The sequence below is a fragment of the Triturus cristatus genome, chromosome 12 (genome assembly GCF_964204655.1).
Source record: "Triturus cristatus chromosome 12, aTriCri1.1, whole genome shotgun sequence".
Classification (NCBI taxonomy): domain Eukaryota; kingdom Metazoa; phylum Chordata; class Amphibia; order Caudata; family Salamandridae; genus Triturus; species Triturus cristatus.
This window is the reverse complement of record NC_140595.1, coordinates 115,174,837-115,192,252: the sequence shown is the minus strand read 5'-3', so window position 1 is coordinate 115,192,252 and position 17,416 is coordinate 115,174,837. Positions and strand designations below refer to the sequence as shown.

Sequence of the window (17,416 nt, the reverse complement as noted above, 5' to 3'; positions counted from 1 at the left end):
GGAAGGTTTGCACTTTTCTTAATTTAATTGAGGTTATCCATCGTCCATACTATGTCCTGTTTGATGCACTTGCACTGCTCCCACGAACCAATCGGAGGAGGCAGCTTAATTTTCCACTCTAGTTTCAGATTCCTTCACATTTACAGACAAAATGTTTTTAAATGTTCAATTTTACTCCTTCAAAAAAGTCACAGACCCCCTGAATAGATGTTGCAGACCTCCCGGGGTCCCTGGACCACAGGTTAGGAACCATTAGCCTAAAGCATAAAATAGACTGGCAGACCCCATGACCTCAATACCACTTCAGGTAGACAGTTTCATGACCCTTGCGGAGGTTTAAGGTTACAAAGTTAGAAAGGATAACTTGGTCATACACCATGACGGACTGTAGATAACACTACATGGAAGGATACTTTTGATAGTAGGTGAGTTAAGTCTGTCACATACATTGAAAGTTACCAGTGATAAGTGGGTGGACTGTTCTTCCAGTTTACCTACACTGATGTGGGTCAACTACAAGTTCCTGTACCTGCATGTGTCTTGGCTTGAAGAAGTGAAGATCACTGACTGATTCTTTTCAGATTAAATTAAACCTGTGGTTATATGTTGGTTATAGCAACAGGTGCATTTTAATCCAGGGTTGTGCCCAGTGCGATGAGGAATATCTTTCAAAAGGTAAAAACAAGGGTGGGTGCCAAACTCTAGCTATCTTAATTCTTATTGTCGTTAAGTCCTTTTATGACTTAAAAGAGCTCAGGTTGCAGGAAAGCAAGATTTTCGCTTTAAATAAGCAGCAAGGCAGTGGAATAGTCTTCAGAGGTATACGGGATAGTTACTGAGCCCTTATGAGAAGTAAAGTTAAGCTAGATATATGTTGATGTAGGACAAGGCATGAGCAAGGGACAAACCATTGGATGCATGGGAAATGCTATTTAACGACATAACAAGAAATAGCATGGCAATGCAGAACAGAGAATCCTTGATGAAGGTCATGACAACAGAGTCGCTTCCATCTGATAAACTGTATTAGGTGGCTCCAGGAATAATAGAAGCATGTTGAGGGTAATGTGTGAGTGGGTGGGTACCTCATTACAAAGTTGCTGGTCATTCCTCAATATCAAGAATTTTTGGAACAATGTATTGGTAGGGCTTAAATGAATATTGTCCCATGCGCACCTCGCATTGTGACTCCAGGCATTATGCATTGCGTTACAGGAGGACATTGACTAAACAGAATGGAAGTAGATATTACAGGTGTTATTTAAGCCTGGGATGGTGATAACAAGGCATTGGAGACAAGACTGTAGCACAACATGGCACTGGAAGGGCTGGAAAAATATGACTATGGAGAGACAACTTCCTGAGTGTATGGTACCCAGTGCTATTGTTTATGGCGGGGGCTGTCGAGATTTGGAGAAAGAAGTGGTGTGTCATCGATGGTGACCCTGTCGTGAAGGGAGCGCAGTCTACTAGATTGGGAAACTGTAGCATAAGCAGGTATGGCTAGGGAATATGGAAAGAATGGACAATGCAGTAAATGGGAAAAGACTGAAGAGATTGTGGCTAGGGGTGCGTGGAGACCCATGCTGGAGAAATAAATGAGTAGGAAAGGGGGCGTGTGGCTTATTACTTCAAATCGGTGGATAAAATAAGACAAGGTAGCCACCCGCATCCATACAATATAGAATGGTCCATTGTCTCTCTTTAGGCATACTAGTTCTCCAGCTCCTCTGCAGGGTTCAAGATCTGGTACGTCCAGTGGCTCTCCATCTATAGCACCTTATTTGGTCAGTGAAAATCACAGACGGATCTAAACGTTGACCCTCTCCCAACATGCTGAAGGTTTCCCTCTGTTCTTGTAGTCTAGGCCAAAGGCAAGAACCTCAAAAGAGTCACTTCCACTAGACCTCAAGAGATACCCGAACATCTAATTTGTCTCGCAACACTGCCTCCAGCTCAGAGGGGCCTCTTGTGCTTTCTCTATCATAGATTCTCGCTCGGCCTCCAATGCAAAGGCATCTTGTCACTCCTCACCGGGGGTTTTACAACAATATGGTTCAAACCATGACCGTCTCCTGGACCAGGCCCAGCCCACCTTTGTGAGCTGACGTCCATATCTATGTCTTCCACTAGGTGCTGCAGGACCTCCAAAATGCTCAAGGCTCCTCCTCAGCGACCCCTCTCCCAGTCTACCAATGCTAGTGGGAACTACTCTCCACCAAAAGTAGCATTATCCACTTTTGTCCTATCTAGGCCCTGCTCATGGAGCCCTCTTTTCTTCCTTTCTTGTGCATTTTCTTGCTGGATATTATGATGCCCTCCAATCAGTTTTCTAATTGGGTGGCTTTGATTGCATTATCAAGCAGGATGTGCTGGTGTAGGTTTTCCTTCTTGTGAGCGTGCCCATGTTTAGCTCCTCCACTGTTACTGCCTGATGCAGAACAATTCCCATGGATGGCACATTAGTCTTCATTCTCTCTACCCTCCACACCCTAAAACTCTGCCGCAAGTCAATTTCTCTTTTTCGCCTCTGTTAGTTCTTGTTATTAGTAATGAAAATATAAATACACATCAGATAAGCACCAATTTTCCAATGTTACAGATAAATTGACATAATTCTATATAATGAAGTCATGGCTGCTCCATCTGTACATGAGTATTCTGCAGGACAAGGTAAAGAGAACGAAATAGAAGAGTAGGGAAACCAGGACAAATATGAAGTACAACACCCTCCCGGTAGGAGCAAAGTAAAGACAAACAAAGAAACTTCCCCCTCGCATTACAGTCCCTTCACCCTCCAGTACGTCTCTTCTCGGGTGATATATGCTAAGTCATAAAAATATTGTGGGGAGCAAGAGTATATTTAGGGGAATCTAAATCTTGCATATTCCTGCCGCACCTCATATATATACGTATGGATCTATTTACTGTATGGCTTCTTCCCTCAGATTGATCTAATCCCTTATTACTCACAGAATCTCACCCTGGTTAAAATCATAGTATTCTAGTTAATTTACAGCCCCCCCCATCTCCAGCTCATACATCACATTATTACAAATCACACATTGACATCTATGGAATTGTTCCTTTTCCAATTCCCTATCATACCGGGAGTCAGTTCCCGGGAGCCGATCCCCTTCAGGTCATATTTGAAGTCTCCAATTGCATTGGAATCCAATCTCCCTAATATCCTTTATTGTTGCCCATGCAGGCATTCCATCAGCAGCGTGATCAAGTTTTTCCCTTAAAAAGTTACTCCATGCCTCCTCAAATTGAGACATTTTTATCGTTCAACTTAGCAATCACTCTCGGTAATTTTGTAAATTTTTTCCAGCTGATCTTTTATATGTCAGGGTTGATGGGGCCTTCCAATGTCTTAATATTCCAATTTTGGCTACATCTAGCACTGTTGTTAACAATCTATGGGTGTGTCGAGAGAGTGTAGGAAGATCATCAAAGTCATGTAACATAATGACCCTCGCAGTCAATGGGTATGTCGTGTAGGTCTGATGTCGCCATGGACCATATGGACTCCCAATAGCCAGAAAAGGAGGGTATTTCCCACAACACGTGGACGATGTCACAGTTAGGGCAGCTGCACTTCCAGTAATTTAAATAATAGAAAATCTTCACCCGGTGGAGTCATGCTGATTAGCAGTGCCCTCGGTAGAGAACCTCAAAATACATTAATTTGCATCTAACTTCTATTATGTGTGTATTATGATTTGCCATTAACTCTTTCCAGTCATCTTCAGAAAATTGTCATTGGAGATGTTCCTCCCACTATTTACATAATGCAGTCGATATTTTATTGGGAAAAAGTTTTGGGATTAGGGCCGAATTGAGGCCAGGAAATGGGGTATCCAAACTCCTTCCAATTCGTTAAGTTTGCAATATAGGTGATGACAGTAGAAAGAATTGTGCAGTTCCCATTGTTGCTTTAAGACAATAGGAAAGTTATTAGTACCAGCAGTGTTATGAGCGTGGTTGTCTAAATTTCCTGCACAGCGTGGAAAATGATTTAACTCGTCGTTCTACAATAACAGCATATCGGACGTTCTGCTCCTTATCACTCTTCTATGATCATTCTTCTTTATCTCCAATTTATATTGCGCCTTATTGGTGTTTTTAATTGGAGCTCTGCCGATATCTTCAGCAGTTGATGTGCTATTTTCCAGCTATACTGGAAGGAGTGTAATCAGTCATTTAGCTCGGATTTGTAAAGCGCAGCCAATCTCCTGTGGGGGTATCCAGGCACTAATAAGTGCTTAAAATGCATATTAGTGGCACCATGTCCAGTGACCAATCCAATCCTTTTCTCATTAGATCCCAGAAGGTCTCTTTCTATATGAATCCACAAGGGTACTTCTCTATGTGCCTTAGATAAAGGGCCAGTGCCAGTTGAGTAACTGCACTTCAAGTTCGATTCTCTGGGTAATCCTCAAGTAAGATAGGGGGCGCGGGTGACACTGCGGCCACAATCAAAGTCCCATCTGCCCATTGATGCCAATCACCTAATCCCTTTGGTCCTCTCTTCATTGTCCTCCTCATCAGCCATTTAGGGAAAGGGGAGGCAAAACTTTACGGCCATCAAGTCAAATCCAGACTATCTGCCTCCTTTAAAGAACTCCATTTTCCAACTCCTAATTCTCTAATACCTTCTTTCGAAGCCATTCAGAAAGCAAATGTCTTGAATTCAAAGGAAAAGAAACTTACTTTTATATCCCTACTGAGAGTGCCTGGGGACACATCAGCCATGTTTTGTGTCAGGCCTCACCTCCAGCAAAAAGTTGTCTTATTGAGAAATTATTGATGAGCCGAAGATTTGTTTCTTTCTCACAGACCAGTTGGAGGTCTTACCAGTTATCAGAAGCTAGGGTCTGGCTGGTTAAGCGGTTAGATGATACAAGATCTGTCTTGTGTTCCTAAACTGAGCGGTTGGAGATTGTTAGTTTGTCTAGAAGCCGGATTGGTAGGTGGTCTAGTTGAGTGATTAGTTTCGAGATGCTGGCTGCTCCAGCACGTACCTGAATAGCTCTATCATTAGTGATCGCACCAAGAGGAATCAAAAGAGTTGTACTGCACTTTGTGAAACATACATGCCAAGAGGTTTTTTTGTGTGCATATGACCCATGGTGAGAGGTTGCTACCTGAATGGTTCTGATGAAGACCCCACTAGAAATTGATTGTATGAAGTCGAAACGTCGACACATTTTTATGTTGACTTTAACTGATGTAAACTGTGGGCTGTCAAAGTTGTACTCGAAATTTGAGTCTTTGTTTCTGAAATCAAGAGCACATTAAGTCATCATTATCTGTTCTTTGTACATTTGCGCATTTATTGTTCACTTCTTTCCCAAAACACGATCACTGCGCTGTTGTCTGACCACCTGTTTGTTATATTGAAAATCTGAACAGCAATTAAACAACTGTTTTCCAGTTTGGTTAGCCTGCACATGCTTTCTGCCTACGAAGCACAGGTCTAGAGCTTCCTCTGGGGGAACCATTGTTCCTACTGTAATTAATGTGCACCCAGGTTCCTAGAAATACCAGGTTGCCCCGTATTCGGTTTTTAATTTTAAATAAATCCTTTGTCTCTATTTAGTATGTGCTGCTAGTTTGCTACTCCAAGGAGGATTGCCACTGTCTCATGGCTGAATATTGTGAAATCATTTGACTGACTACAAAGCCTCCTAACACACTCTACTCTGTTTTTAGGTTTTAGGTCTCGCCTGGCTAACGCAGCACGAAAGCGCTGTCGCCAGCGAGATCTATTGTTGCTGACTTGCCTCGGAAGTGGGACAGGAAATGGACACGCGCAGGGCTTTTGGCGATTGTAGTCTGTGGACGCGCTTGTGGAGACGCGCTTGCAATGATGTGTACAGCCATGCGCCGTGCACATCTCCTGTCCCACTTCCGAGGCAAGTCAGCCTCATGCACTTTCACTTTCCATTTCCCCATCGGCTCCACGGAGACAGCTTGTTTAAACTTTCCACTGCTTAGAAAGAACACGCTTACCCAGAATATGAGGCTGAGCAGAATGAGTACGGTTTTGGAGGTGATCACCCCGCAGTCCATATTTGAACTTAAGTTGTCTTCGAGTCCTGCGTTGCTTGCTGCCTGTATATTTCCGAAACACCTTCCTCTTCTCTATGTAGCTCTTATTGTTTGCCTGACCGGAGAGTGAGCTACCAGGCACATGACTCGCATTATCCCGCGGAGGTCACGTGGCTGCTGTCCCTGCACCACCACTCACCCGAGGGGGAGGCAGGGGGAGCCATGCTACACTTGTTCCACAATGATATGCTACTGGAGCCGCCATCTTTAAACGGAGTCCTTTCCTCGCCACTGCACCAGCTGGAGGGAATATTAGGATGTCATTTGTTAACAATGAATCTGTATTTTATTAATTTACAAGAAGCATTAGTATATATTTGCGAGGAATGTTGTGTACGCATAGTTTTTACTGAGGTATTTAAAGATGTCTCCTTAAAAAACGTTACTTTTCTGCAATTAGACTTTCAGTTTTGCATCTTCCGCAAAGTTCCAACATGTCAGCGAATAGCAGGGTTACCATGGGGCCCATCAAGGTTCATTCTATTTGGTCTGTCCTGAGCTTTTTTCGATCCTATTATGGTCGCTCTAGCGGCATCTTGGACTTGTGCCTCAACTTTAGGATAACTCCCAACTCTCCAAGAGTAAAACAAGCATTTGCAATGCAATAGGTCTCGCATTTGCGAGAGTTTGAGCTATTGGCATTGTAAATGACAATGCCTTTTATTTAGGCGTTTGAAAACCTGCAAGCTGTGCGTAAACAAGCACTTTGTACTTATAGTCCTTGCTTATGAGAAGCAAGGCTGGCAGTCTCTTTTACTGCCGGCCTTGCTTCTTGTAAGCAAGGACTATACGTACAAAGTGCGTGTTTATGCACCGCTTGCAGGTTTTCAAAACAAATGAATAAAAAGGCATTGTAATTTACAATACCAATAGCTCCAACTCTCGTAAATGCGAGACCTATTGCATTGCAAATGCTTGTTTGGCTTGTGACTGTGCTAGTTACTATGAGACACAGTGAATTATCCTCATCCCTTTTTCTGATTGCCTAAGTAACCTTTGATGGAGGGGTCATGTTGTCCAATGGCACAAGTTTCCACAATGCCTTGAAACTGAGCAGTGGAGAAGTATTGATGACTATCCTGTGCCAAGTTAATGGGGGGCATCAGGGGTGCTGGTCAGAATTGGAACCCAGGGATTACCTTTCCGGAGTGCATTATTACAGTTCAAAATGTCAGCTTTCAAAAAAGGCCAAATTGTATTTTAATTAAATCAAAAGCTACATTTTACACTGTGAAACCCTATCCTAATGTTTCTCCCCACGTGACCCAAGACTTTTGTAATTCTATGAAGCAGCCAGCCTAATTGAAATCTTTCTTAGTTAATCAAGTAACTTAGACAAGTACAGCCTGATACGTAGGCAGTTTTAGAGCATGACCGGGACCAAGCTTTTAAAGAATTTGGCACACGCTGGAGATGGAGAGAAGAGTCATAGAAGTGTGCCAGATGTTTATCAGGAGTTTGTCATTGTCCTTAGTCAGATCCAAGGCAGTGCTGCTCCACTAGCTTTGCCTAAAGCCTTGGAGTGAAGTTTTGTTAAAGTCCGTACAGTGCTGCTCTCTCTCTGTTACTGAATTTTAGGCTGTGTGTAGGAATTTATTGATGTTTTCTTTACAGTTTTTATTGTACTTTTAGAATTGCTTTTGCAAATTGAATAAAGATATTCTGACACAGTGCTGCTCAAGACAACATTTGTAGGCATGAGCTTTAATATAATGGTGCTGTGGATGTGGGGGCAGCTGTAAGGTAGTGTTGAAGCAGTATGCTGCTTTTGGTTCCTTTGACCATTTCAAGATGTACATTGTTAAAGTTGGGTCAGATTTCCTTAGATGGAGAAGGATACAGTTGCATATTTTAGGTAGAGGAATGTCAGAAGGGCATGGGGAAGGTCAGGTGGTTTCCTAATAGATTTCGAATTCTGTTGTCAATTTTGCAGTAAAGATTGATTCAACTGAACAAGATTGAACTTGGGCCCTTGTTAGGAACAGCAGGATTTCACCAGAAGTGTAAACTAAGGGAAGAATTCTGCCACCGATATTTATGAATGCCCAGGTGTCTCATAGCCGCGTGTTATCGGGTCCTTATTCTTCGGATCTATAATTCAAGGTTTAGAGACATAGGGCTCTCAGTTTCATGCTACAGAGACGGGCTGTAGGAAGGATCACAGCCCGGCTCTCACCCAACCTCTGCAGCAGCACCGTTGGATCAGAGAGACCATCCAAGGACAGGCTCATGTCTGCCCTGATCATCCACACTCAGACCAAAATTGTGCCCACCCACTGGGACTCAGGATGAGACTTTTAACCTGCTTTGACCAGCTAGAAAGTGTCAACACTTTCCTCACAGCACTGGAGAACAAGATTTGGCAAAGCCAATAGGTCTCGCCTATGCGAGTGCTATTGGCTTTGCCAATATGTTTTAGCCATGTTGCACATGAGCGTGGCTGCCGTTCAGCATGGCAAAATGTTAGTGGAGTAGAGGAGAGTGGCAGGGAATGGAGTGGCGTAGAGGGGAGAGGAGTGGCGTGGAGTAGAGTGGAATGTCATAGAGTGGGTTAGAGGGACGTATCATAGAGTGTCGTAGAGTGGAGTAGAAAAGGGTGTCATAGTGTGGCACAGTGTCCTTGAGTGGAGCGTCATAGAGTGGAGTAGAGTGAAGTGTGGAGTGGCGTAAAGCTGTGTAGAATGAAGTGGTAGAGTGTCATAGAGTGAAGGGGTGTAGAGTGGAGTGCAGTGCCATAAAGTGGAATGACATAGAATGAAGTGTTGTGGAGCAGAGTGTAATAGGACAGAGTGGAGTAAAGTGACATAGAGTGCCATAAAATGGAGTGGCATAGACTATCGTATAGCAGTGAGTGTGTGAGTAGAGTTTTGTGGCTTGGTGAGGACCAAGTATTGTAGAGTGTAGTATCGTGGAATGTCATAGAGTGGAGTAGTTTTGTGGATTGGCGTGGAGTACGTGTTGTAGAGTGGAATCACGTGGCGTAGAGTGGCATAGATAGGAGTTTCGTAGAATGGCACAGAGTGGAGCTGCGTGGCGTGGAGTAGTGTGTTTTAGATTGGAGTTGCATGGAGTGGAGTATGAATGGTGTGTTAGCACACCGCCATTACAGCAAACACATTTTCAATTGAAATGATCAAGGATGAGCAGAGTGGCACTCCACGAAGTTCCACTGAGTTAAAAAAAAAACTCAGTGGAACTCCGCTCCACCCCAGTCCCACCCCCAAATTTTTTTTTAAAAGGAAAAAAAAACACCCGTTCCCTGGCGTCTCTGGGCTACCCTCCTCCTCGCTGTGGTGTCTCCTCTCGCCGCCGGTCGCAAACCCCTACGTTTTACGTTTTGAGTGGACTGCAAGAAGGATGGCTGCCCGGAGACACCAGAGAGCAGGTAAGTGGTATTTTTTTTATTTTGGGCCATGGCGCATGGGCTAAGGGGCTAACTCCGCTCCGCCACAGAGTCAGAGTTTTGCCTGAACTTCGTGTTCCCAACGGAGCACAGAGTTGGCAAAACTCCCCAAACTCCCCTGGCTGAGCGGAGTTCCCTCCCCGGGGTTGGAAATGATCATTACATTTGCACAGGTGTGCAGTTTTACTGATAAAACTATAGAGTGCACAAACAATAGTGTGTGAAAATCAGCATCACATAGTGTATTGATTTGTTTTGATCCAATTAAAATATTTGTTTCCACCACACGTCAGAATTACAAAAAGTGCTTCATTTGTGCTTTCCCAATTCTGATATATTCTGACGTATTTGTACAGTTCATTTACAGGTATTTACAGTTTGTTGTGTGCAACACAAAATGATGGGGCCCTTCTTCGTGTACCCGTGTGCTCCGTGATTCACTTGTATGGCTGAATCTCGTTCTGGCACGTATATCAAATAATCCCCAGTGTTCTCATAGGTCATTGTCCTTATGTCGCTCTTTCTCAGGTCGCTGGCCGCAAGGGTTTCCCGCACGTCATTTACGCCCGCCTCTGGCGCTGGCCCGACCTCCACAAGAACGAGCTGAAGCACGTCAAGTTCTGCCAGTTCGCCTTCGACCTGAAGTACGACAGCGTGTGCGTGAACCCCTTCCACTACGAGAGGGTTGTGTCGCCTGGCATTGGTAAGTGATTCTGCCAGAAAGTGCTCTAACGGACCCTTTACTGTTGTTTTGTATGGCGCATTACCGTTAGTATTAACACAACAATGAGTGTACTTGTATTCTACCAGCTAGTTACGACCCTATGTTTCTTTCCATTTGTGTGGACACACTGCCACGGGAAGTACCCTTACCCGTCAGTGCCTAGCGCGCGGGCTGTGCTCACACCCATTAATGACTTGGGGTCTGATCTAGAGTTTGAGGAACGTTGAACAGCTGTCAAAAAATCAGCCAATCCGCGCCCCCCCTGGTTAGAATGTATAGACATTTACACTCTCTAAATAGGGCAGGCGGGACAGCCACCATTTTGTGGCCGGTGTCGCGCATTCACCAGACTCTAAACCAGGGCCTTGATGGCTTAGGTGGTAAGCATGGCTTTCACACACAGCTGGGAAAAGACAGTGGGGCTAAGCCGCGAGTGTGTATTTCTACCCATCAGGGACGACAGAGGGAGCCAAGGCTGTTAGTCTTCTATTTCTACCCAGCACTGAGGACACACTGACGTGGGGCCGAGTGTTTCATTCCTACTCAACACTGAGGAAGGTTACCCTTGGAAGTGATTATTTTGGATGTATGATGTTACAACGCGAGTTTTTACAACGCGTACCGTTACATCGCGGTCGTTACAACGACTGCGATGTTACCACGCCATGCCTTTACAACGCAAGTCTTTACATCGACTTGCACTAGATGGCGTGCTAACATTAGAAAAGCGTAATTTACTATTCCAACTCCAGTCCACTTAACAGTGGGGAAGGTGTTGGCATAGTAAACTACACTATTTGTAATGTTAGCACGCCATCTAGCGCAAGTCGATGTAAAGACTTGCGTTGTAATGGCATGGCGTGGTAACATCGCAGTCGTTGTAACGATTGCGATGTAACTGCATCGCGGTGTACTAACCGCGATGTAAAGGTTGTTCCCCGATTATTTTGTATCCCCATTTGTCTCTTGCTGCCATCTGGGTAGAGTTCCATTATAGGTTGTTTCTGGCGCAGCTGCAAGGCTTGTCAGTAAGCAAACAATATTTGAAGGTTGGAAGAGTCTTTATGTCAGGCAATACTTCTTTGCATGGCCAGTCCTTTCACGGAAAGTGCTAAATGTGTTCGCCCACAAGGTCTTTCTCGAGAGATTGTGCAGCAAACACCATAATGAGTCACATTTTACAATCTGTATCAATAACTTAAATAGCAAGCAACTTTGATAGTTGGGGTCTTCAGTCTTACATCCATCAGTCAATAGAAAATCCATTCAACAGCAGATCATTAATGTTCCTATGTTAGACATATTAACCGTTCTAGCATTTACACGCATTTCCAAACTCTTCCAGTCTAAGGTAATTTTCCCATTGTCATTTTGTAGGAAATAAATCCAATATTCTTTTTAAAAATCTGATTTATGTCTAGACGACACATTATTCATTATTTTCTCATTTGAGGCAAACATGGTTACACAAATCTCTCACAGAATCTGGTGTAAATAATTTAATGATTTTATTCTTTTTAACCTAAGAGCACTGTGTATCTAATAAATTAAAATGACTAGATGTTCACTTGACTATTGGATGTAGCAGGTCACAAATATTCAGACTCCATTTACAGTCCAAAGGGACACCTAGATACAGACTGCAAACGGTGGATGCAGGAGTCCCAAATGATTTGGTCAAAGGTACCATGACAAAGTGCTGTAATGGAGATGACAATGTTTAGAATTGAAGATAGAAGAAAGGATATTTTTTCTTAAACTACATTGATATGTTTCAATATTCTGTTATTACCTGTCAGTCACAATTTAAAGCATCCCCAGTCTAGATAGCTGTAAGGACATGGTGTCCTGGGGCCCCAAAAAAAAGCCTTTGCTGGAAGCTTCTGCATATTATATGCATTGAATACCAGCAGTAGGGATCCCATGGCAGAAGATGGTGAATTTATTCATTCATCTATTAGAACAGCGGGTAATATTTTGAAAAGCCAAGAATGACATTTGCTACGTAGGTTAACAGATGAATTGTATGAAGGCTCATAAAATAATGAGAGTCTGACCGGAAATATAAAATGTACCGATGTTTGGCAAGTAAGAAAAGCAAGGACAACCAGGCATCTGAAATACTGGACACCAGAGAACATACAAACGGAGATTGACAAATGCGATCGGCAAATTTACATTGTGAGGCCATTTGAGGTAAAACCTCGGTGGCCTTCAAGTTTCAAGAGGTATTTTTTTCGTTTAAAAAAAAAAAAGTTCTACAGTGTTGGACAGCCCTGATGTTCAATGGGAGAGCATTCCAGTGAGTGGGTCCAAGAAGATGAAAGGAGCGGAATCTGGACGCTGTGTGGGGTGGTTTAGGTAGTGTTAAGGAATGCAGGTAGGTTGATTTTAAGTTGCTTACGGTGATATATTGGTATAGAGTCACCACGGGCCACATGTATGACCATTTTGAGAGTTCGCAAACGGCTAATCGGGCCGCTTGCGACCACTAAATAGATCTGTGGATGTAAAACCCTATTTTGCGAGTCAGTAACCTATTACCGACTCGCAAAATAGGGTTTTCTAGTCGATATTAGGAAGGGGCGTGCCAAGGGCATCCCTTCCTAAGAGTGACTCGCAGTGCCATGTACGAATCTTTTGCTATCAAAATGTGGTTGCAAAACATTCGCATTTTGCTGCCAAAGGAAAGTTAGTGTAAACCATTCGCAAATGGGAAGGGGTCCCCAAGGGATCCCTTCTGTTTAGCGAATGTGGGCACGGATATTTTTTAAGAGCAGCCAGTGGACCACAGCCTGCTCCTTTTTTGAAATGCATCCCATTTTCCTTTTAGAAAAACGAGCCACATTAAAAAAAACAGCTTTAGTAAAAAAGCAGTCACAGACATGGTGGTCTGCTGACTGCAACAAGCCACCCTCCCTGTGAGTGATGATCAATCCCAATGGGTCGTAAATTGCGACCTGCCTCATGAATATTAATGAGGCAGGTCCCTTGCGACCCAGTTGGGAATTGCAAACAGTGTCTCAGACACTGTTGTACATTCCATTTTCGAGTCGCAAAAAATCAGAATTTGCGACTCGCAAAATGGAATGGGCGTACATCTGTGCCATGCTTATTGTGTCCAGAATTCGCGATGATGCTCTTTCTCAAGAGAGCCTCCTAATAACATGGGTGTCTTAAATGTTGTTTTTCTTTCATGTTGCAGGTTTGAATATTCAGAACACAGGTGAGTCGATGTGTGTGATGTGTGTGATGGCTGAAGTGAGTTTGAGGTACCAATCTGGAGCTAGGAGTCCAAGAGTCCTCATGTGCATGGGGTGTTGAGATCCATAGCCAGACCATGCTGGTGCAGCGTGATTTGTGGGTATGAAGTGATCAAAGCTAAGTGAAAAGCACTGCTAGGTGTGGAGAGTTTCCTTGCTGATTGTCGTTTGGAGAAGCAGGTTGGGGGTATGGAAATCCTATGAGGGTGGAGTTGTTAGGCTGAAGGTTGACCTGCTCCTTGGGTTGTAATTTGTTTTTCTTTTCCCACTTTTTTAGTGCTGGGTGTTCAGTGTTCTTGACACTAGGCTATGCAATCTGTCCTCCCTGCAGGTCCCCCAACGCACCTGGTGAAAGAAGAGTTTGTACATGACATGCATGACTGTGTGCACCTGGAGTTGCCCTCCATGATGTCCAGGTCTCCTGGTGAGCACGTGCCAGCTGTAAAGCACCCACCAAGGATCATGGTGCCCTCCGATTCCTACAGACAACCTCTACCTCCATTACAGCTCCCAGAGCACCCCCGAACCCCTTTGAATCTGTATCCCAACATACCCCTCTCGCCTCCTGGTAAGTGTGTTCCTCCACAATTTTATATAGGTAAATGGACAACGTATAAATGTCCCACTTGCTTGGTCTCTCTTCCAGTCCCAAGATGCAATCCCCTACTTTGTGTGCATCTTCTGCAACCCTTTATCAGTATTTTGGAATGGATTTTAATAAACATCACATGAACTTTGGAGATTTCATGAATATCCATCCTATTTTGTTCCTTTGGCGACTTGACACTTCATATCACCTTTTTCTTATTTGCCAGGTCCTGTGACCTCAAGGACGCACAATGAAGGATTACTGCAAATCGCTCCTCCTCACCAGCCAATGGCCCCCACGCCACCTCCATCCATTCCCTCCCTTCCTCCTCAGCAGAATGGATTCCCAGCTCATTCAAAGCAGCCTTACCACAGTGAGTCCTTTATTGAATGAGATGCTGTTCATGCACAGGGTTTCTTCATGCCTTTGACAAGTTATCATTTAATATAATTTCCTTATTTAATATAATGTGTCTGGGTGTATTGTGTTAGATGCCACAGCGACCTGGACGGGCAGCAGCACAGCTGTGTACACACCCAGTGTAGGATCGCAGCAGCAGAATGACCGTGGACAGCAACAACCTCCCCTCCACCATCCCAACCACTTCTGTATGTCTAGTATTTGTGATCTTTTCTCATACTTCTTTCACCCTTCCCTGCATCTTTTTCAGCCACCTCTCCTTATTCGCACCCCACCCATCTTTGTCACTCACCTGTCCCTCTCTGTCAGGTGTTCTTTCCTTTTTTTTTTACAAAGTGAACATTTCAAAGATTTACATGCAGTGCATTTTTTCAACCATTAAGGGCCAGATGTAGGTGGCCAAATAGCGATCGGTAACGCTGAATTTAGCAGAATTCCAGCGTTTGCGACCGCTATTTGGCTGCGAGCAATGTAGGTGAGTTTAAACCTACTAGCAAAATAAGGGATCGCAAAATTACGATTCCTTATTTTGCTCTTGCATTTAAGGAATCGGAAATTGCGATTCCTTAAATGCAATGTAAGTAGCACAAAAGTAAGTGCACTTTAGCCTTAAGGAATCGCTAATTACCACCAACTTCAAGTTGGTGGTAATTAGCGATTTCCTTTAAAAAAGCCCTTTTTTGCTTTTTTTAAAGTGCCATGTGTGCGCCACATGTGCACACATGCACATTTCAGGGGTGCAACAGGGCGTCCTTTTGACACCCTGGAACCCTTTGAAATAGCGCCCGCTATTTGCCATTAGTTAATAGCGAATCGCTAATAGTGAATATCTTCCCATTTATTCCTATGGGCCTCCTAGCCCATAGGAATGAATGGGTAGGTATTCCTTATTAGCTAATCTCAATTTGCGATTCGTTATTAAGGAATGTTAAGGAATCGCTAATATTTTAGCGATTCCTACCTACATTCAATTTTGCGAGTCCTTAATAGCGAATCGGTAAAATTCGCTATTAAGGATTCGCACATTTGATTTTACCTACATCTGGCCCTTAGTTGTTGGGCTTGTTTGGGAGTCTGTCATAGGCGGAGCCATTTTGCCTTGTGATGACATCGACTGGAGTCCACAAGGCCTCATATCATATCCACCATCTTCAGATTGTATTTTCTGCTATCTTGTTCGGAAGCATATATGTGATGGGATAAAAACATTGATGAACATTTTGATAGATCCTGTTGAATCAGTAGTTAGTCAGACTCCAAAGAAGAAAGGAAAATGAATTGAAAATGTTACTGTGTTCAACAGGTCAGATTTGGGAGATTTCATCCTTTACAGTTGCTACGGTGTTTAACAGCTAGCAACGGAAAAGACTCCTATGAATTACACTTGAATATTTTTTGGTCCTTTTTCCGGGATTATTAGGGGGGACGTTAACGAAAAGGACACTTATGTCGTTTGTGTCTTTTACAAGATCACGGCATAACTTGTTAGCAGCATTTTACTGCTCTCCAGATGGAAAGCTTGAAAATCCACAAAGAATAAATTGGGCATGACGTGATGATGTTGGTCCCAAGTCTACATCTCACACAGCGTTTGGATCCTGCGTCGCAGCACTTTGGTTGTGGCACAGCGGATGAGACATTGACATTGAGGGAGCAAAGTTCAGACAGTCGCAATAAACTGAGGCTAGCAGAGACCCAGGATATCGACATACCAAGTATGGTCACAAATCACCTCCAACTTTGCTAACAAAAAAGCCCACACTAGAACAGCTCCTGAAGACATGCCTTTGAGGCACAAAATACAGAAAGATACAGGGGATAAATTGTCCGGTGGCATATCAGTCTTTAGGCTGATATAGGATTCTGTGGCTTCATCGGCCGAATAATCCAAGATGCTTAATGCTGAAAAGGTGACATGGGGCAGGCTCAGTAAAAAACACCTTCTGAGTTTTTTTTAAACATGTTTTTTTGGCATTTTGCAAGTGTATAAATCCACAATACAAGTACGAACAATCATATGACATCCCTAAGCATGGAAACCTATATAGATCAGAGTCCCATATCACCCAAAAAGAAGTAAAAAATTCACTTGATATACACTCCCATCCATGATTATCCATGTTCTTATTTGCTCTTACATTCTGTACTGTGTCATATATGTACCTAGTGGAGTTTCTTTTAAAACACCTTCTGAACTGAGAGACTTACGCATCAACCTGAGACTGAACAGGGTGCTATTCTTTACTTTGGTTGAAGTTTTTTCCTCTGTGTATTTTGAAATGCCAATAAAAGATTTAAACATAAAACACCTTCTGAGTTCAATCAATCAATCAATCAGGGGTTGGTCAAGCGTGCTACTCACCCGTGAGGGTCTCAGGGTGCTGGAGGGGGTGCGGGGGGTGCAGCCCCGGATCAGTCGAAGAGCCAGGTCTTGAGGTCCTTCCTGAAGGTGTGCAGGGTCGGGCGCGTCTGATGTTAACTGGGAGCTCGTTCCAGGTCTTGGCTGAGATGTAGGAGAAGGCTCTTCCGCCTGCTCTGTTTCTGCGGATGCGGGGGGTCTCTGCCAGGGCAAGGTTGGCGGAGCGGAGGTTCCTTTTGGGTACGTGGAAGGAGACTCTCTCGTTGAGGTATTTGGGTCCGATGTTGTGGAGGAATTTGTAGGCATGGGTGAGAAGTTTGAAGGTTACTCTCTTCTTGACAGCGAGCCAGTGGAGGTTTCGTAGGTGTTGGGTCCTGTGTTCGTGCCGTGGGGGCCCTAGGACGAGTCCGGCTGCGGCGTTCTTGATGGTTTGGAGTTTGTTTAGAAGAGTTCTGTTGATTCCGGTGTAGAGGGTGTTACCGTAGTCCAGTCTGCTGGTTATGAGTGCGTGGGTGACGGTCTTTCTGCATTCGGGGGGGGG

The 17,416-nt window shown here is 43.9% G+C and overlaps 1 protein-coding gene across 2 annotated transcripts in view; it reads left to right on the top strand.

Annotated features, from left to right (window-relative positions):
• The window catches only part of LOC146772802 (SMAD family member 4-like), a 271,678-nt gene that overhangs the window by 152,417 nt on the left and 101,845 nt on the right, over positions 1-17,416 (top strand). For both annotated transcript variants that reach the window (XM_085639806.1, XM_085639805.1), the window contains exons 3-7: positions 10,049-10,223; positions 13,450-13,470; positions 13,839-14,075; positions 14,323-14,469; positions 14,588-14,704. In XM_085639806.1, coding sequence (XP_085495932.1) covers positions 10,049-10,223; positions 13,450-13,470; positions 13,839-14,075; positions 14,323-14,469; positions 14,588-14,704 — 697 coding nt within the window. The remainder of the gene's footprint in view (positions 1-10,048; positions 10,224-13,449; positions 13,471-13,838; positions 14,076-14,322; positions 14,470-14,587; positions 14,705-17,416) is intronic.